The sequence below is a fragment of the Oncorhynchus nerka genome, linkage group LG17 (assembly GCF_034236695.1).
Source record: "Oncorhynchus nerka isolate Pitt River linkage group LG17, Oner_Uvic_2.0, whole genome shotgun sequence".
NCBI lineage: Eukaryota > Metazoa > Chordata > Actinopteri > Salmoniformes > Salmonidae > Oncorhynchus > Oncorhynchus nerka.
The window spans coordinates 31,082,212-31,096,259 of record NC_088412.1 but is presented as its reverse complement, the minus strand read 5'-3'; the positions used below and the strand labels follow the sequence as shown (position 1 = coordinate 31,096,259).

The following is a 14,048-nucleotide window of genomic DNA, read 5'->3' as shown; positions in this document are numbered from 1 at the left end:
TCTCCGCCTCTTCACGCAAATCGTGGGGATCTGGGCCTGTTTCCGAGAAAGCAGTATATCCTTCGCGTCGGGCTCGTCAGTCGTGAAAGGAAAAGGATTCTGCTAGTCTGTGGTGAGTAATCGCAGTCCTGAAGTCTGAGTTTTTTTCGGTCATAAGAGAAGGTAGCGGCAACATTATCTACAAAATAGTTTATTTGCGTTGTTTAACTTGTCAAAAAAACAATAGGTTGGGGACACGTAAATGTCTGCCTTCGTCTCCGGCCCCATCCTAGATTTATAGTAAATGCTGTGTGTGGTGGGTTAACTATTACAGCATATGGATCTTGTGTGTGTATAAAACTGCATCCCAAACAGAGGTCTCCTGGTGTGGGTTTGTGTATAGAGTCACCATCACTACAGCTAGTTAAGTTCCGCTAGGATTACTTAACCACTGCTTTTCCCAAACACACACGGAATACAGCAAAGACATCGATGGCCCAATCAATGCCAGCATACGGCACAAAGCATTTCTTCATAGCCCGCTCTGACCAAGTGTAAGGAGGCTTCTAGGGTCACAGTTCCTGCTGAGCACCAACACACCCAAGCAGCCCCCTCCCAGTCCAGCTGCACACATCTGCTCTCAGTAGGTCAACACTGTGGAATTCACAGCTGCATGCCAATCTAAAATGCCCTCCTCTGCTTCTTGTCAATAGTCTACATTAGCCTCTCCAGGCAAAAGCTGAATCCCAATAGTCTTAGTGAAAGAAGAACTGGACAGGTGAAAACCATTTCCCCAGTTTGCCATATTGCTTTCACTAGTCTTGTGTTTTCAGATCCGTGTTGACTGAGATGCAGCCTCTGTCTGGGATTTCCAGTGTCCTACACAACACAAAGATTGCCCAGGGTTGAATAGAAACACTATCGCCACTCATTTCCCTCTAAAAAGCATGAAGTGACTAACTCGGTTTACAAGAATGAATGGGAGTTCAATTTGAGTTAAATTGTTGGGTTTATTTGAAGGAGACAGTCAATTGAAAAACCATTACACAAGTTCAACAATTCAAGTAGGTTTTTATTTCAGTAGGAAAGATTACACATCAATCCATACCTAAAGTGTATTAACACTAGTTTAAGCACACACATACACATTTTTCCTAACCACATGCCCTGTCCAGGACATTTAACAGGTTGTGGTAAGTAGACACTCCTGGTCCGGCACACATACACCACATTTAGCTGAAACCATGTTTATATAAATGAAAGTGAACCGAGGGGCAGAGTATAAAAAGGGCAGTGTGTTTATTGGTTATCTGGCTGAGACTCAGGTCACGTCACTCAATTCAGAGGTCATAGTTCAAACCCGGGTCACGTAACATGGGTGGGTCCTCACTAGGGGTCGGAGTACAGGAGGTAGAGGGATAGCACATGGACACACCCCACAGGTCATGGGACATGGACAAAGCTAAGTGACGTCGTCAACACATCATAAACATCACTCTCAAACTGAGCCATATAGAGCACATAGATGTATCTTCTAGAAACTGATCAGGTCAGTTTGACATTTTCCCCTAATGGTTAAAGTTTGGATTTAAAGGGAATTAAGTTGACCCTTGAGCTGCGGGCAAATTCTCCACCCCTAAAGCACACAAAAACACCACTACACGCCCCTCTCATGTTAACCACACACCACCCAGTCATCTCAGCTGAACTGTTAAAGAATTTCAAAAAAAAAAAAATGAACACTGCAGACAAAACTTTACTCTTGACAGTAAAATAATACACAGCTGGTTGTGTATTTGTACATGGACACAAACTGTGGAAACCATTTTGACATTGATATTTCTCAAACAAAAAGCCCACCATAACAGATTGTAAAAACTCACTCCTAACCCTTTCCCTATAGGCATCCACATCCCTCACGTCAGCACTGTGACACTACACGGGAGCATTCCTGTCTGCCATTTAATCTGCCTCTCTTCAGCCTGCATTGAAGCCCTCTATGTCCAAGGGAGAGAGATGTGCAGGAGAGGCCCGTGAGAGGGATAAAAGGAGAACAGAGAGAAAGACTACTTTCTCCTCTGCTGGTCTTCTGTGGGGAGCGTCAGTCTGTCGGCTTCTCTGTACAGCTCCTGTTGCATCAGAGTTCCATTCACCCCTCTATTTCTACTATATCCTTCCTTGTTCAATCGCACTCCACACAGAATATGCTATACCACATTCTATACAGATTTACCCACTGCTCAACAGTGAAGAAATGGCAGCCACGAGGCTCTGTCCGTCTAATGCTTTCTAGCAGGTAAACAAAAATAATTTTTACACACTCATACTCATACTACCCCTCTCATTCCTTTCTTTCTCTGGCTTCCTCATCTAGTCTGTGTATGACATAGCCCTGCTGGAGTCTTGCTATTAATGGAGCTGTAGCTGTGTGTGGTATAACTGCTGGGAGCTGAGGAGCAGAGCACATCGGAAATGAGTCTGAAATGGAATATGTAGAAGTTGCCCTAAACAACAGATCTCGGATCAGATTACACCAACCCCAATCTTAACCTTAACCATTAGGGGTGAATAAATATATGGCCTTGTATCAATGGTTATGGATAAGTTCTACCTTCTCCCATTAGCTTAGCCTCTACAGGACATAAGACAACTGTTGCCGCACTGGCCCATGGGAGTTGGAGTCTCTTGCTGCTAGAGTACATAGTGTCAGTTTGAGGTGTAAGGAATGTGATGCTAACTTGCTGGACCTCTATGTAAACAATAGACATGCAAAATATATGGACAGATGGGAGATCCATTGTTACAAGTCAGGACCTAACCTGACTGTCAGGTTGAGACGGAAACAGTCAGGAGAGGATGCAAGATAACGCTTTACTAGTGGTAAGTCCTTTCTGAGAGTAGTATGAGAACGTGACCACACCATCATTTCCCAACACCGTATTCATTTAATTTGTTCTAACTAACATTTTCTCACAAATCGGAATAAAAATGTGTGTTTGGTATATTGGCACACACTCAGGGTTGAGTCCCAAACCAATGTCCCAAACCATACACACTCTGGCTGGGTCTACTTCAAATTGTTAGCCCCTCCCTCTAGCGCGTACTCCTTAACTGTTCACAGATCTGAAAGGACTGGATAGGTGTAAGAAATTTGGAGGAAGCTTCTCTCAACCAATTGGAAGGTTAGGTGGAGTCATCAACAACTTGCTTACACCTATCTATAGCTTTAATTGAAGATGCCATGAGTAGTGACCAGGCGATGGGTCAAGAGGATGACATGGAACTAGGCAATAGAGCAGTAGATCTGTACCGTAACCCTATGTGACAAACTCATAGGTGAGAAAACAAAAACACTACACAAATAAAATTGAAAACAAGTAAAAAGGTACAACATGTTCAAAATAAAGAGAAGAGGCCAGAAATGAAATGTAACAGACAATTCAAATACGCTAGACATGTGCAAGTCATCTACAGGATAATACTGTGGATACGTCCAACACAACACCAAGGTAACAGAAAACACTAACCAACAAAATAATCATTCAAATGGATTCTGAATGGCTCCCGATAGCTGTGTGTGTGTGTGTGTGTGTGTGTATAAAACACTCAGATGTGTAAAGCAGGTCAGGTCAGAACCTGTAGTTCCCTCTTATGTTCAAGCAATAACAAAAAAAGGAAGTGGGAGATCAATTATTTTTCTGGGGTTAACATTTCATCGTTCACGTTTTCACAGCTTTCAAGTCTTTAGTGTTATTGTGTGTACACGCGTGTGTTCTGGTGAATCTCAAGCTTTAACATGTGGACAGAGCAGACAGTGGTCCAGAGAGAACAACATATAAAGCCTGTTTATAAGAGCGATATAACTGGGTCCATAAAGGTGGAATAGAGGAAAGCTTAGAGTCTGGGTTTATCATTCCCGTGATGAGACTTACCATATATATAGTGTGCCCCCCCCACCCCCCACACACACACGGTGAGGAGAGGCTCTGGAATATAAAACAGTAGGATACATTCAGGACATGTGTGTGTGTGTGTGTGTGTGGGAGTGGTTTATGCTGGAATAGATTTGAGAATCAAAGCCCTTAATGTTCACAATGCTGCAATCACACAGGCCAATCACACACACTCTCAGAAGGGGGGAGTGAATGTGTGTAAAAAGTGTCCGTTTTGTGAGCCCAACTCAAGTGTGAAGAGGCCATTGGAGTCTTGTGTGTGAGGGAGTTTGTGAACCAAAGTGTGATAAAGGAGTGTGTTTGAAATCCCATTCCATTGGGTTAGTCCAGTATTGTGTGTGTGTGAGTCCAGCCCTAGAAAGGGCAGAGTCCATCTTCCACCAGAGCACAGTATGTCAAGAAGAGAGGGAGTGAGGGAAACCAAGGATAAATCATGTCCACCCATCCTTCCTTAAGAAGCATCCAAGAAAGAGGAGAGGAGAGACATCCCATAGTTCCACAGGCAAAAACAACAGAGCGAGAGAACGAGAGAGAAGTGGTTTAGGTCTTCATTCAGTAGTCTATGCCACCATAATAACCACTGCTTCAACACACACACACACGGCTCCTTAGGTTAAGGCAGTGGTGGCAGGTGGGGCTCCAGTGGGGCTGGGGTTATAGTTTTGGGGTCATGGCAGTGAAAGCTCCTGGTGCTGAGTCACTAGCCCTCTTCCTCTATTTTAGCTCTACCACTCCGTCCTCTACAGCAGCACTCATTCAAAGGACATCAGATTGGCTGGGACCTGGAGAGAGAGAGAAAAAGGCATGAGAGCAGGTTGGTGTGGGTATGTGTGTGTGAGTGTGTGTGTGTTACCTGTTGTCTGTTGCTCTGGCAGGCAGCACTGAGGTGTTTGAACCACAGAAGGGCATTCATTTTGTTCCCTGCCTGGTATTTATAGGTGTTACCTAGGAAACACAGAGACACACCATCACAAGATGTCCCTGTAGCAGAAAACTGGGATTCAGCCCAGTAAGTCCAGTCGTGTACAGTTACACTACTTTACTCTCCCATCCCCATCTGTGTACAGCAGGAAGCTGCCGCAATGCAGAACAGAGACAGTGTGTGTGTGTGTAGAGAGAGATAATACAGAGATGTCAGATATGACAGGCAAGCAGTCCACAAAGCAGACAGGGTTACTGCTGGGTCAGACAGACAGGAACCTGTGTGTGTATGTCCATCTGTGTGTAGGGATATTTAATACCGACCAAAAGCTGGTCTTAGTGGCAGCGTAATTAGTTACGGCATTGATTTGCCAGAGGAGGCTCACACAGAGATGCACACAGGAGCCTTATCAGCAAAGTTTTATTCAAATATTACAAGCAGTAGAAGTCAGACATTCCCCTTTTTTTATTTATAGTACCAGTCAAAAGTTTGGACACCTACTCATTCAAGGGTTGCTCTCTATTAAATAATACGTGGAATCATGTAGTAACCAAAAAAAAGTGTTAAGCAAATCAATATATTTTATATTTGAGATTCTTCAAAGTAGCCACCCTTTGCCTTGATAACAGCTTTGCACACTCTTGGCAATCTCTCTACACTTTTTTGATTACAACATGATTCCATATGTGTTATTTCATTGTAAAAATTAAGAAAAACCCTTGAATGAGTAGGTGTGTCCAAACTTTTGACTGGTACTGTATGGAAATGTGATATTTACATTTTGTATTTTAATAAATTTGCTAACATTTCTAAAAACCTGTTTTTGCTTTGTCATTATGGGGTATTGTGTGTAGATTGATGAGGGGAAAAAAACATTTAATCCATTTTAGAATAAGGCTGTAACGTAACAAAATGTGGAAAACGTCAAAATTAAATCACATTTGCTTGCCTATAATTTTAATTTGGGATCATAAAATGTATTTAATATATGGTTGATCAGGCTCAGGTACCATCCGGCTTGAATGTTTATGCCGATCAAAGTTCTAATCAAATCCAGACATATTTATATGGTTTAGAATGACACTTCCGGTTTTGGCGGGAAATACCGGGTTACTCGGGGAGAAAAGTGATTCTCGGGATGGAACATTTGTAAGATACAGGGAAAATATTAAATACCTACTTGAGCAACCAATTGAGAAACGTTTCCATGCCTCGAACAATTCAGGCTGTCCTGGAGGCAAAAGGGGGGTCCGACCTGGTACTAGATGGGTGTACCTAATAAGCTGGCCACTGAGTGTATTTAGCTATGGAGCACGTTCTGTTTGTCCAGTGAGGAGTCAAGTCTCCACACCAACTTGTTTATTCACCAAAACCCAGCCTTCTCGCTCCACAGCCAGCTATTGCGCCCATAATTCTGGTTGTGAAAATAGCAAAAATATTTGGCACCCCCTGAACCTATAGTGCTACCACCAGCACTTAGATTTGCCATTGTGTTTGTTAAAATTGAGTACTGTGTGTGTGTGTGATTGCATATGCGTACAATATGGGTGTATACTGCACGTGAGTGTGAGAGACAGTTATGGGGTGTGTTGGCGTTTTAAACTAGGAACATACAGACCATCTGAGGAGATGAGATAAGTGTAGTTTGGCTGAACACTCCTGGCTGTGGGTGATTGATTGATTGACAGGTAGTCTCACCGCGTTCCGAGTCTGTGAGCAGGAAGACGTCAGGATGTTCAGGGTCGTCTGACATGATGGCCATTAACCCCACAACACACACACTCTTACTGCTAGACGACTTGAACTGAAGGGAGATGGAGAGAAAGCGAGAGAGGTGGGAGGGGGCCACATTTAGAAATGATTTTGGATTCATATCGTTAGATTTCAGAAAGTATGCTTGTATACAAGACAGCTACCAACTGTAGCTCAGTTGGTACAGCATGGCTCTTGCAACGTCATAATAATGGGTTTGAGGACCAACCATACCTAAAAATTGGAGGGAGGGAGGATCAAGAGCGAGAGAGAGGGGGAGGGCGAGAGGGAGGCGAGAGGGAGGAGGGAGGCGGGCGAGAGGGAGGAGGAGGGCGGAGAGGGAGGGAGGGCGGGCGAGAGGAAGGAGGAGAAGGCGAGAGGGAGGGAGGGAGGACGGCGAGAGGGAGGGAGGGAGGGCGGGAAGAGAGGGAGGGAGGGCGGGAGAGGAGAGGAGGGCGGGGGAGGGAGGGAAGGGAGGGAGGGAGGAGGGGAAGGAGGGGAGAGGAGGGCGGGCGAGAGGGAGGAGGAGGGAAGAAAGGAGGAAGGGAAGGGAGGGAGAGGGAGGGAGGAGGGCGAGAGGAGGAGGGAGAGAGGGAGGGAGGGCGAAGAGAGGGAGGAGGGAGAAGCGAGAGGGAGGGGAGGGAGGGGAAGGGCGAAGAAGGGAGGAGGCGAAGGGAAGAGAGGGAGGGAGGGAGGAGAGGAAGAGAGGGAGGGAAAGGAAAGGGAGGGAAGGAGGGAGGAGGAGGGCGCGAGAGGGAGGGAGGAGGCGGGCGAGAGGGAGGGAGGGCGAAGCGAAGAGAGGGAGGGAGGCGAAGCGAAGGAGGGAAGAGGAGGAAGGAGGGAAGAGAGAGAGGGAGGGGAGGGAGAGGAAGGAGCGAGAAGGAGGGAGGGAGGGAGGGAGGGAGGGAGGGAGGGAAAGAGGGAGAGGAGAAGCGAAGCGAAGAGGAGGGAGGGAGCGAGAGGGGAAGGGAGGGAGGGCGGGAGAGGGAGGGAGGGAGAGGGAGCGAGAGGGAGGAAGGGAGGGGAGGGAGAGGGAGGGCGAGAGGGAGGGAGGAGAGGGAAGGAGGGAGGGGAGGAGGAAGGGGAGAGGGAGGGAGGAGGGAGGGAGGGAGGAGGAAGGAGGGAGGGCGAAGGAGAGGGAGGGAGGAGCGAGCGGGAGGGGAGGGAGGGAGGAGGAGAGGGAAGGAGGCGGAGAGGAGGGAGGGAGGGAGGGAGAGGGAGGGAGGGAAGGGAGGAGAGGGAGAGGAGAGGAGGGAGGCGAAGGGAGAGGGAGGGAGGGAGGAAGCGGGCGAGAGGGAGGAGGGAAGGGAGGAAGGGAAGGAGGGAGGAGGAAGAGGGAGGGAGGGAGGGCGAAGAGAGAGGAGGAGGGGAGATGGGGGAAAGAGGAGGGGAGGAGGCGAGAGGAGGGAGGAGGGCGAGAGGGAGGGAGGGAGGAGAGGAAGGAGAGGGAGGGAGGAGGGCGGGAGGGGAGGGAGGAGCGAAGAGAGGAGGAGGGCGGGCGAGAGGGAGGGAGGAGGGAGGGAGGGGCGAGGAGGCGGGAGGAGGGAGGGAGGGCGGGCGAGAGGGAGGGAGGGAGGGAGGGCGAGAGGGAGGGGAGGGAGGGCGGAGAGCGAGAGGGAGGGAGGGAAGGGAGAAGAGGGAGGGAGGAGGAGAAGGGAGGAGGAGGAGGAGGCGAGAGGAGGGAGGGAGGAGGCGAAGGAGGGAGGGAGGAGGGAGCGGGCGAGGAGGGAGGGAGGAGGAAGGAAGAAGGAGGAGGTGAGGAGAGAGGGAGGGGAGGAGGGAGAAGCGAGGGAGGGAAGGAGGGAGAGGCGAAGAGAGGAGGAAGGAGAGAAGGAGAGGGAGGGCGGGCGAGAGGGAGGGAAGGGAGGAGAGCGAGTGGAGGGAGGGAGGGAGAGGGAGGAAGGGAGGAGGAGGGCGAGGAGGGAGGGAGGGCGGGAGGGCGAGAAGGAAGGCGGGAGTGGAAGGGCGAGAGGAGGGAGGGAGGGCGGGCGGGAGGAGAGGAGGAGGGAGGGTGAGGGAGAGGGAGGAGGGGCGGGCGAGAGGGAGGAGGGCGAAAGCGAGAGGGAGGGGAGGGCGAGGGCGAGAGGGAGGAGGGAGAGGCGAGAGGGAGGGAGGGAGGGCGAGAGGGAGGGAGGGGAGAAGCGAGAGGGAGGGAGGGAGGGGAGGAAGGGCGAGAGGGAGGGAGGGCGGAGGGAGGGAGGAGGGCGGGAGAGGGAGGGAGGAGGAAGGGAGAGGCGGGAGGGAGGAGGGCGAGAGGGAGGGAGGGAGGGCGAGAGAGGAGGGAGGGCGGGCGAGAGGGAGGGGGCGGGCGAGAGGAGGGAGGAGGGCGAGGCGAGAGAGGGAGGGAGGGCGGGCGAGAGGGAGGAGAGGGAGGGCGGGCGAGAGGGAGGGAGGAGAGGGAGGGAGGAGGGAGGAGGGGAAGAGAGGGAGGGAGGGAGCGAGAGGAAGGAGGAAGCGGGCGAGAGGGAGGAGGAAAGCGAAGAGAGGGAGGAGGGAGAGGGGGAGGGAGGGCGAGAGAAGGGAGGGGGGAGGGAGGGAGGGGGAGGGAGGGGAGGGCGGGAAAGGAAGAGGGAGGGAGGGAGGGAGGGGGGGAGAGGGAGGGAGGAGAGGCGGGCGAGAGGGAGGGAGGGCGGGAGAGGGAGGGAGGGCGGGCGAGAGGGAGGAGGGCGAATGCGAAGAGGGAGGAGGCGGCGGGAGGAGGAGGGAGGAAGGGAGGAAAGGGAGGGCGGAGGGAGGGAGGGAGGCGGGCGGAGAGGGAGAGGGAGGGAGGCGAGAGCGAGGAGGGAGGAGGGAGGGAGAGGAGGAGAGGGAGAGGGAGGAAGGAGGGCGAGAGGAGGGAGGAGAGCGAGAGGAGGGAGGAAGGAGAGGAAAGGAGGAGGGGAGGGAGGAAGGGCGAAAGCAGAGGGAGGGAGGCGAGCGAGAGGGGAGGAGGAAGCGAAGAGGGAGGAGGGAGGGAGGGAAGGGGAGGGCGGAAGCGAGAGGGAGGAGGAAGGAAGCAGAGGGAGGGGAGAGTGGAGGAGGAGGGAGGAGGGAGGGCGGGCGAGAGGGAGGGAGGCGAGAGGGAGGGAGGGAGGAGGGAGAAGGGAGGGAGGGAGGGCGAGAGGGAGGGAGGAGGGCGGGCGAGAGGGAGGGAGGAGGGCGGGCGAGAGGGAGGGAGGATGAGGGAGGAGGGAGGGAGGGAGAGAGAGGGAGGGAGGGGATGAGGAGGGAGAGAGGGAGGGAGGAGGGATGATGAGGGAGGGAGAGAGGGAGGGAGAGAGGGATGATGAGGGAGGGAGGGAGAGGGAGGAAGAGAGAGGAGGAGGGAGGGAGGGAGAGAGGGAGAGAGAGGAGGGAGCTGATGAGGGAGGGAGGGAGGGGAGGGGGGGGAGGGAGGGAGGGCGGGAGGAGGAGGAGGAGGGCGAAGGGAGGAGGGAGGGAGGAGGGAGGAGGGAGGAGGGAGGGGAGAGGGAGGGAGGGCGGGCGGGAGAGGGAGGGAGGGAAGCGAGAGGGAGGAGGGCGGGCGAGAGGGAGGGAGGGCGAGCGAGAGGGAGGCGGGCGGGAGGGAGGGAAGGCGGGCGAGAGGGAGGGAGGGCGAAGCGAAGAGAGGGAGGGAGGGCGAGGAGGGAGGGAGGGAGGGAGGGAGGGAGGGCGGGGGAGGGAGGGAGGGGGGCGAGAGGGAGGGAGGGAGGGAGGGAGGGAGGCGAGAGGGAGGAGGGCGGGCGAGAGGGAGGGAGGGAGGGCGAAGCGAGAGGGAGGGAGGGAGGGCGAAGCGAGAGGGAGGAGGGCGAAGCGAGAGGGAGGGAGGGCGAGAGGGAGGGAGGGAGGCGAAGAGGAGGAGGGAGGGAGGCGATAGGGAGGGGAGGGAGGGAGGGCGGGCGGGAGGGAGGAGGGAGGAGAGAGGGAGGGAGAGGAGGAGGGAGAGGGGAGGGGAGGGAGGAGGGCGAAGCGAGAAGAGAGGAGGGAGGCGGGCGAGAAGAGGGAGGAGGAGCGGAAAGCGAGAGGGAAGGAGGGCGGGGAGAGGGAGGAGAGGCGAAATGAGAGAGGGAGGGAGGGAGGGCGAAGCGAGAGAGGAGGGAGGGAGGGCGGGCGAGGGAAGGAGGAGGGAGAGGGCGGGCGAGAGGGAGGGAGGGAGGCTAGAGGAGGAGGGCGGGGAGAAGGAGAGGGAGGAGGGCGGGAGGGAGGGTGGAGGGCGAAGGAGGGAGGGAGGGCGGGAGGGAGGGGAGGGAGGAAGAGAGGGAGGGGAAGGAGGGAGGGAAGAGGAGGGAGGAGGGAGGGAGGGAGGGAGGGAGAGGGAGAGGGAGGGAGGGAGGGAGGGAGGGAAGGGAGGGAGGGAGGGCGAGAGGGAGGGAGGCGAAGGAGGGAGGGATGATGAGGGAGGGAGAGAGAGGAGGAGGGATGATGAGGGAGGGGGAGGCGGAGAGAGGAGGGAGGGCGAGAAGGAGAGGGAGGAGGGCGAAGCGAGAGGGAGGGAGGGAGGCGGCGAGATGGAGGGAGGAGGCGGCGAAGGATGGAGGGAGGGAGGGCGGGGGAGATGGAGGGAGGAGGGCGGGCGAGGGAGGAGGCGGGCGAAGGAGGAGGGAGGAGGGCGGGCGAGAGGGGGAGGGAGGGAGGGCGGGCGAGAGGGAGGGAGGGCGGGCGAGAGGAGAGGAGGGGAGGCGGGCGAGAGGGAGGCGGGCGAAGAGGGAGGAGGAGGGGAAGGGAGGGAGGAGGGCGGGCGAGAGGGAGGGAGGGCGAGGAGAGGGAGGGAGGCGAAAGAAGGAAGGGAGGGAGGCGAGAGCGAAGGAGGGAGAGGGAGGGCGGCGAGAGGGAGGGAGGGAGGGAGGGCGAGCGAGATGGAGGGAGGAGAGAGGGGCGAGATGGAGGAGGAGGAGAAGCGAGATGGAGGGAGGCGAGGAGGGGAGAGGAGGGAGGGAGAGAGGGAGGGATGATGAGGGAGGAGGGATGATGAGGGAGGAGGGGAGAGAGAGGGAGGGATGATGAGGAGGAGGGAGAGAGGAGGGAGAGAGGGATGATGAGGGAGGAGGGAGGGGAGAGGGATGATGAGGGAGGGAGAGAGGGAGGGCTGATGAGGAGGGAGGGAGAGAGGGAGGGAGAGAGGGAGGGCTGGGGAGGAGGGAGGGCTGAAAGAGTGAGGAGGGAGGAGCTGATAGGAGTGAGGGGAGGAGGGGCGAGAGGGAGGGAGGGGCGGGAGGAGGGCGAGAGGGAGGGGCGGGAGGGAGGGAGGAGGGGAAGAGAGGAGGAGTGGGGAGAGGGAGAGGGAGGGCGGGAGAGGGAGGGAGGGAGGGAGGGGAGGAGGGAGGGAGGAGGAGAGAGGGAGGGAGGGAGGGGCGAGAGGGAGGGAGGGATGATGAGGGGAGGGAGAGAGAGGGAGGGATGATGAGGGGAGGGATGATGAGGGAGGGAGAGAGGGAGGGAGAGAGGGATGAGAGGGAGGGAGGGCTGGGGAGGGAGGGAGGGAGAGAGGGAGGGCTGGGGAGGGAGGGAGGGCTGGGGAGGGAGGGAGGGCTGGGGAGGGAGGGAGGGAGAGAGGGAGGGATGATGAGGGAGGGAGAGAGAGGAGGGATGATGAGGGAGGGATGATGAGGGAGGGATGATGAGGAGGATGATGAGGAGGGATGATGAGGAGGGATGAGGGAGGGATGATGAGGGAGGGATGATGAGGGAGGGGATGATGAGGGAGGGATGATGAGGGAGGGGATGATGAGGGAGGGATGATGAGGGAGGGATGATGGTGAGAGGGAGATGTGTACAGTGAGAGGGAGATGTGTAGTGAGAGTGTTGAGAAGGTTGGGTGTGAAGGAGTGAGAGACTTACGTGCTTTCTCTCTGTGGCCTTTAGGGACTTGGCATGGTAGTAGTAGAGCTGAGTTCCACACAGAGCCACCCAGAACTTGGTCCAAGACGCCACCTACAAACACCCAGGGGTCAGGGTTTAGAGGTCACACAGTAGTCAATTACTCCAGTCTATTAATTCAATACAACTTCATTGATACAACTTTATTGATGCACCTTGTCCCAACAACTAGTTTCAGGGCAGCATTGAGCGCAAAATACAGTACACAATCATACGACACATTGGTTATATGCTTCTAACAGTAGGCCATCACTGGAAACAGACATAACGTTTAAGCCAACTACATAGACCGGTATAAAGTGGTTAAATACCTGTGCATTATTTTGGCTGTGGCTTTAAGTCTGTTTGCGCTTGTTTGTTTCAGAAGAGAAACAAGTAAAAAATAAATAAATATGGAGAGCAAGACAGACAGCAAGCGACAGACAAACAGACCGACACAGAGAGCGAGCGACAGAGACAGACGGAGAGCGAGCGACAGACAGAGAGCGAGCGACAGAGAGAGAGCGAGCGACAGAGACAGAGCGAGCGACAGAGACAGAGCGAGCGACAGAGACAGAGCGAGCGACAGAGACAGAGCGAGCGACAGAGAGGGAGCGAGCGACAGAGACAGAGAGAGCGACAGAGACAGAGCGAGCGACAGAGACAGAGCGAGCGACAGAGACAGAGCGAGCGACAGAGACAGAGCGAGCGACAGAGACAGAGAGAGAGCGAGCGACAGAGACAGAGCGAGCGACAGACAGACAGACAGACAGAGAGCGAGCGACAGAGAGAGCGAGCGACAGAGAGAAGCGAGACACAGAGAGCGAAAGGCGACAGACAGAGAGCGGCGACAGAGACAGAGAAGCGGCGACAGACAGACAGAGAGCGAGCGACAGAGACAGAGAGAGAGCGAGCGACAGACAGAGACCGAGAGCGAGCGACAGACAGACACAGACCGAGAGCGAGCGACAGACAGAGACCGAGAGCGAGCGACAGACAGAGACCGAGAGCGAGCGACAGACAGACACAGACAGAGAGCGAGCGACAGACAGAGCGAGCGACAGAGACAGAGCGAGCGACAGAGACAGAGCGAGCGACAGAGACAGAGCGAGCGACAGAGACAGAGCGAGCGACAGACAGACAGAGACCGAGAGACAGACAGAGACCGAGAGCGAGCGACAGACAGACAGAGACCGAGAGCGAGCGACAGACAGAGACCGAGAGCGAGCGACAGACAGACACAGACACAGAGAGCGAGCGACAGACAGAGAGAGAGACCGAGAGCGAGCGACAGAGAGAGAGCGAGCGACAGAGAGAGAGCGAGCGACAGAGAGAGAGCGAGCGACAGAGACAGAGAGCGAGCGACAGAGAGAGCGAGCGACAGAGAGAGAGCGAGCGACAGAGACAGAGAGAGAGCGAGCGACAGAGACAGAGAGAGAGCGAGCGACAGAGAGAGAGAGCGAGCGACAGAGAGAGAGAGCGAGCGACAGAGAGAGAGCGAGCGACAGAGACAGAGAGAGAGCGAGCGACAGACAGACAGAGAGAGAGCGAGCGACAGAGACAGACCGAGAGCGAGCGACAGACAGACAGAGAGCGACAGACAGACAGAGACCGAGAGCGAGCGACAG

At 55.1% G+C, this 14,048-nt stretch overlaps 1 protein-coding gene across 6 annotated transcripts in view; it reads right to left on the bottom strand.

Moving 5' to 3' along the window:
• Positions 1–1,030: 1,030 nt before the first annotated feature.
• LOC115145068 (ras-specific guanine nucleotide-releasing factor RalGPS2-like) overlaps positions 1,031–14,048 on the bottom strand; it is a 160,453-nt gene continuing 147,435 nt past the window's right edge. For 4 of the 6 annotated variants that reach the window (XM_065003112.1, XM_065003110.1, XM_065003114.1 and 1 more), the window contains 3 exons: positions 12,403–12,495; positions 6,553–6,658; positions 1,031–4,877 (listed from right to left, as the gene is read on the bottom strand). In XM_065003112.1, the coding sequence (XP_064859184.1) occupies positions 4,699–4,877; positions 6,553–6,658; positions 12,403–12,495 (378 nt within the window). In that variant the 3' untranslated portion in view covers positions 1,031–4,698. The remainder of the gene's footprint in view (positions 4,878–6,552; positions 6,659–12,402; positions 12,496–14,048) is intronic. The other 2 variants (XM_065003113.1, XM_065003115.1) reach the window with 1 other exon arrangement.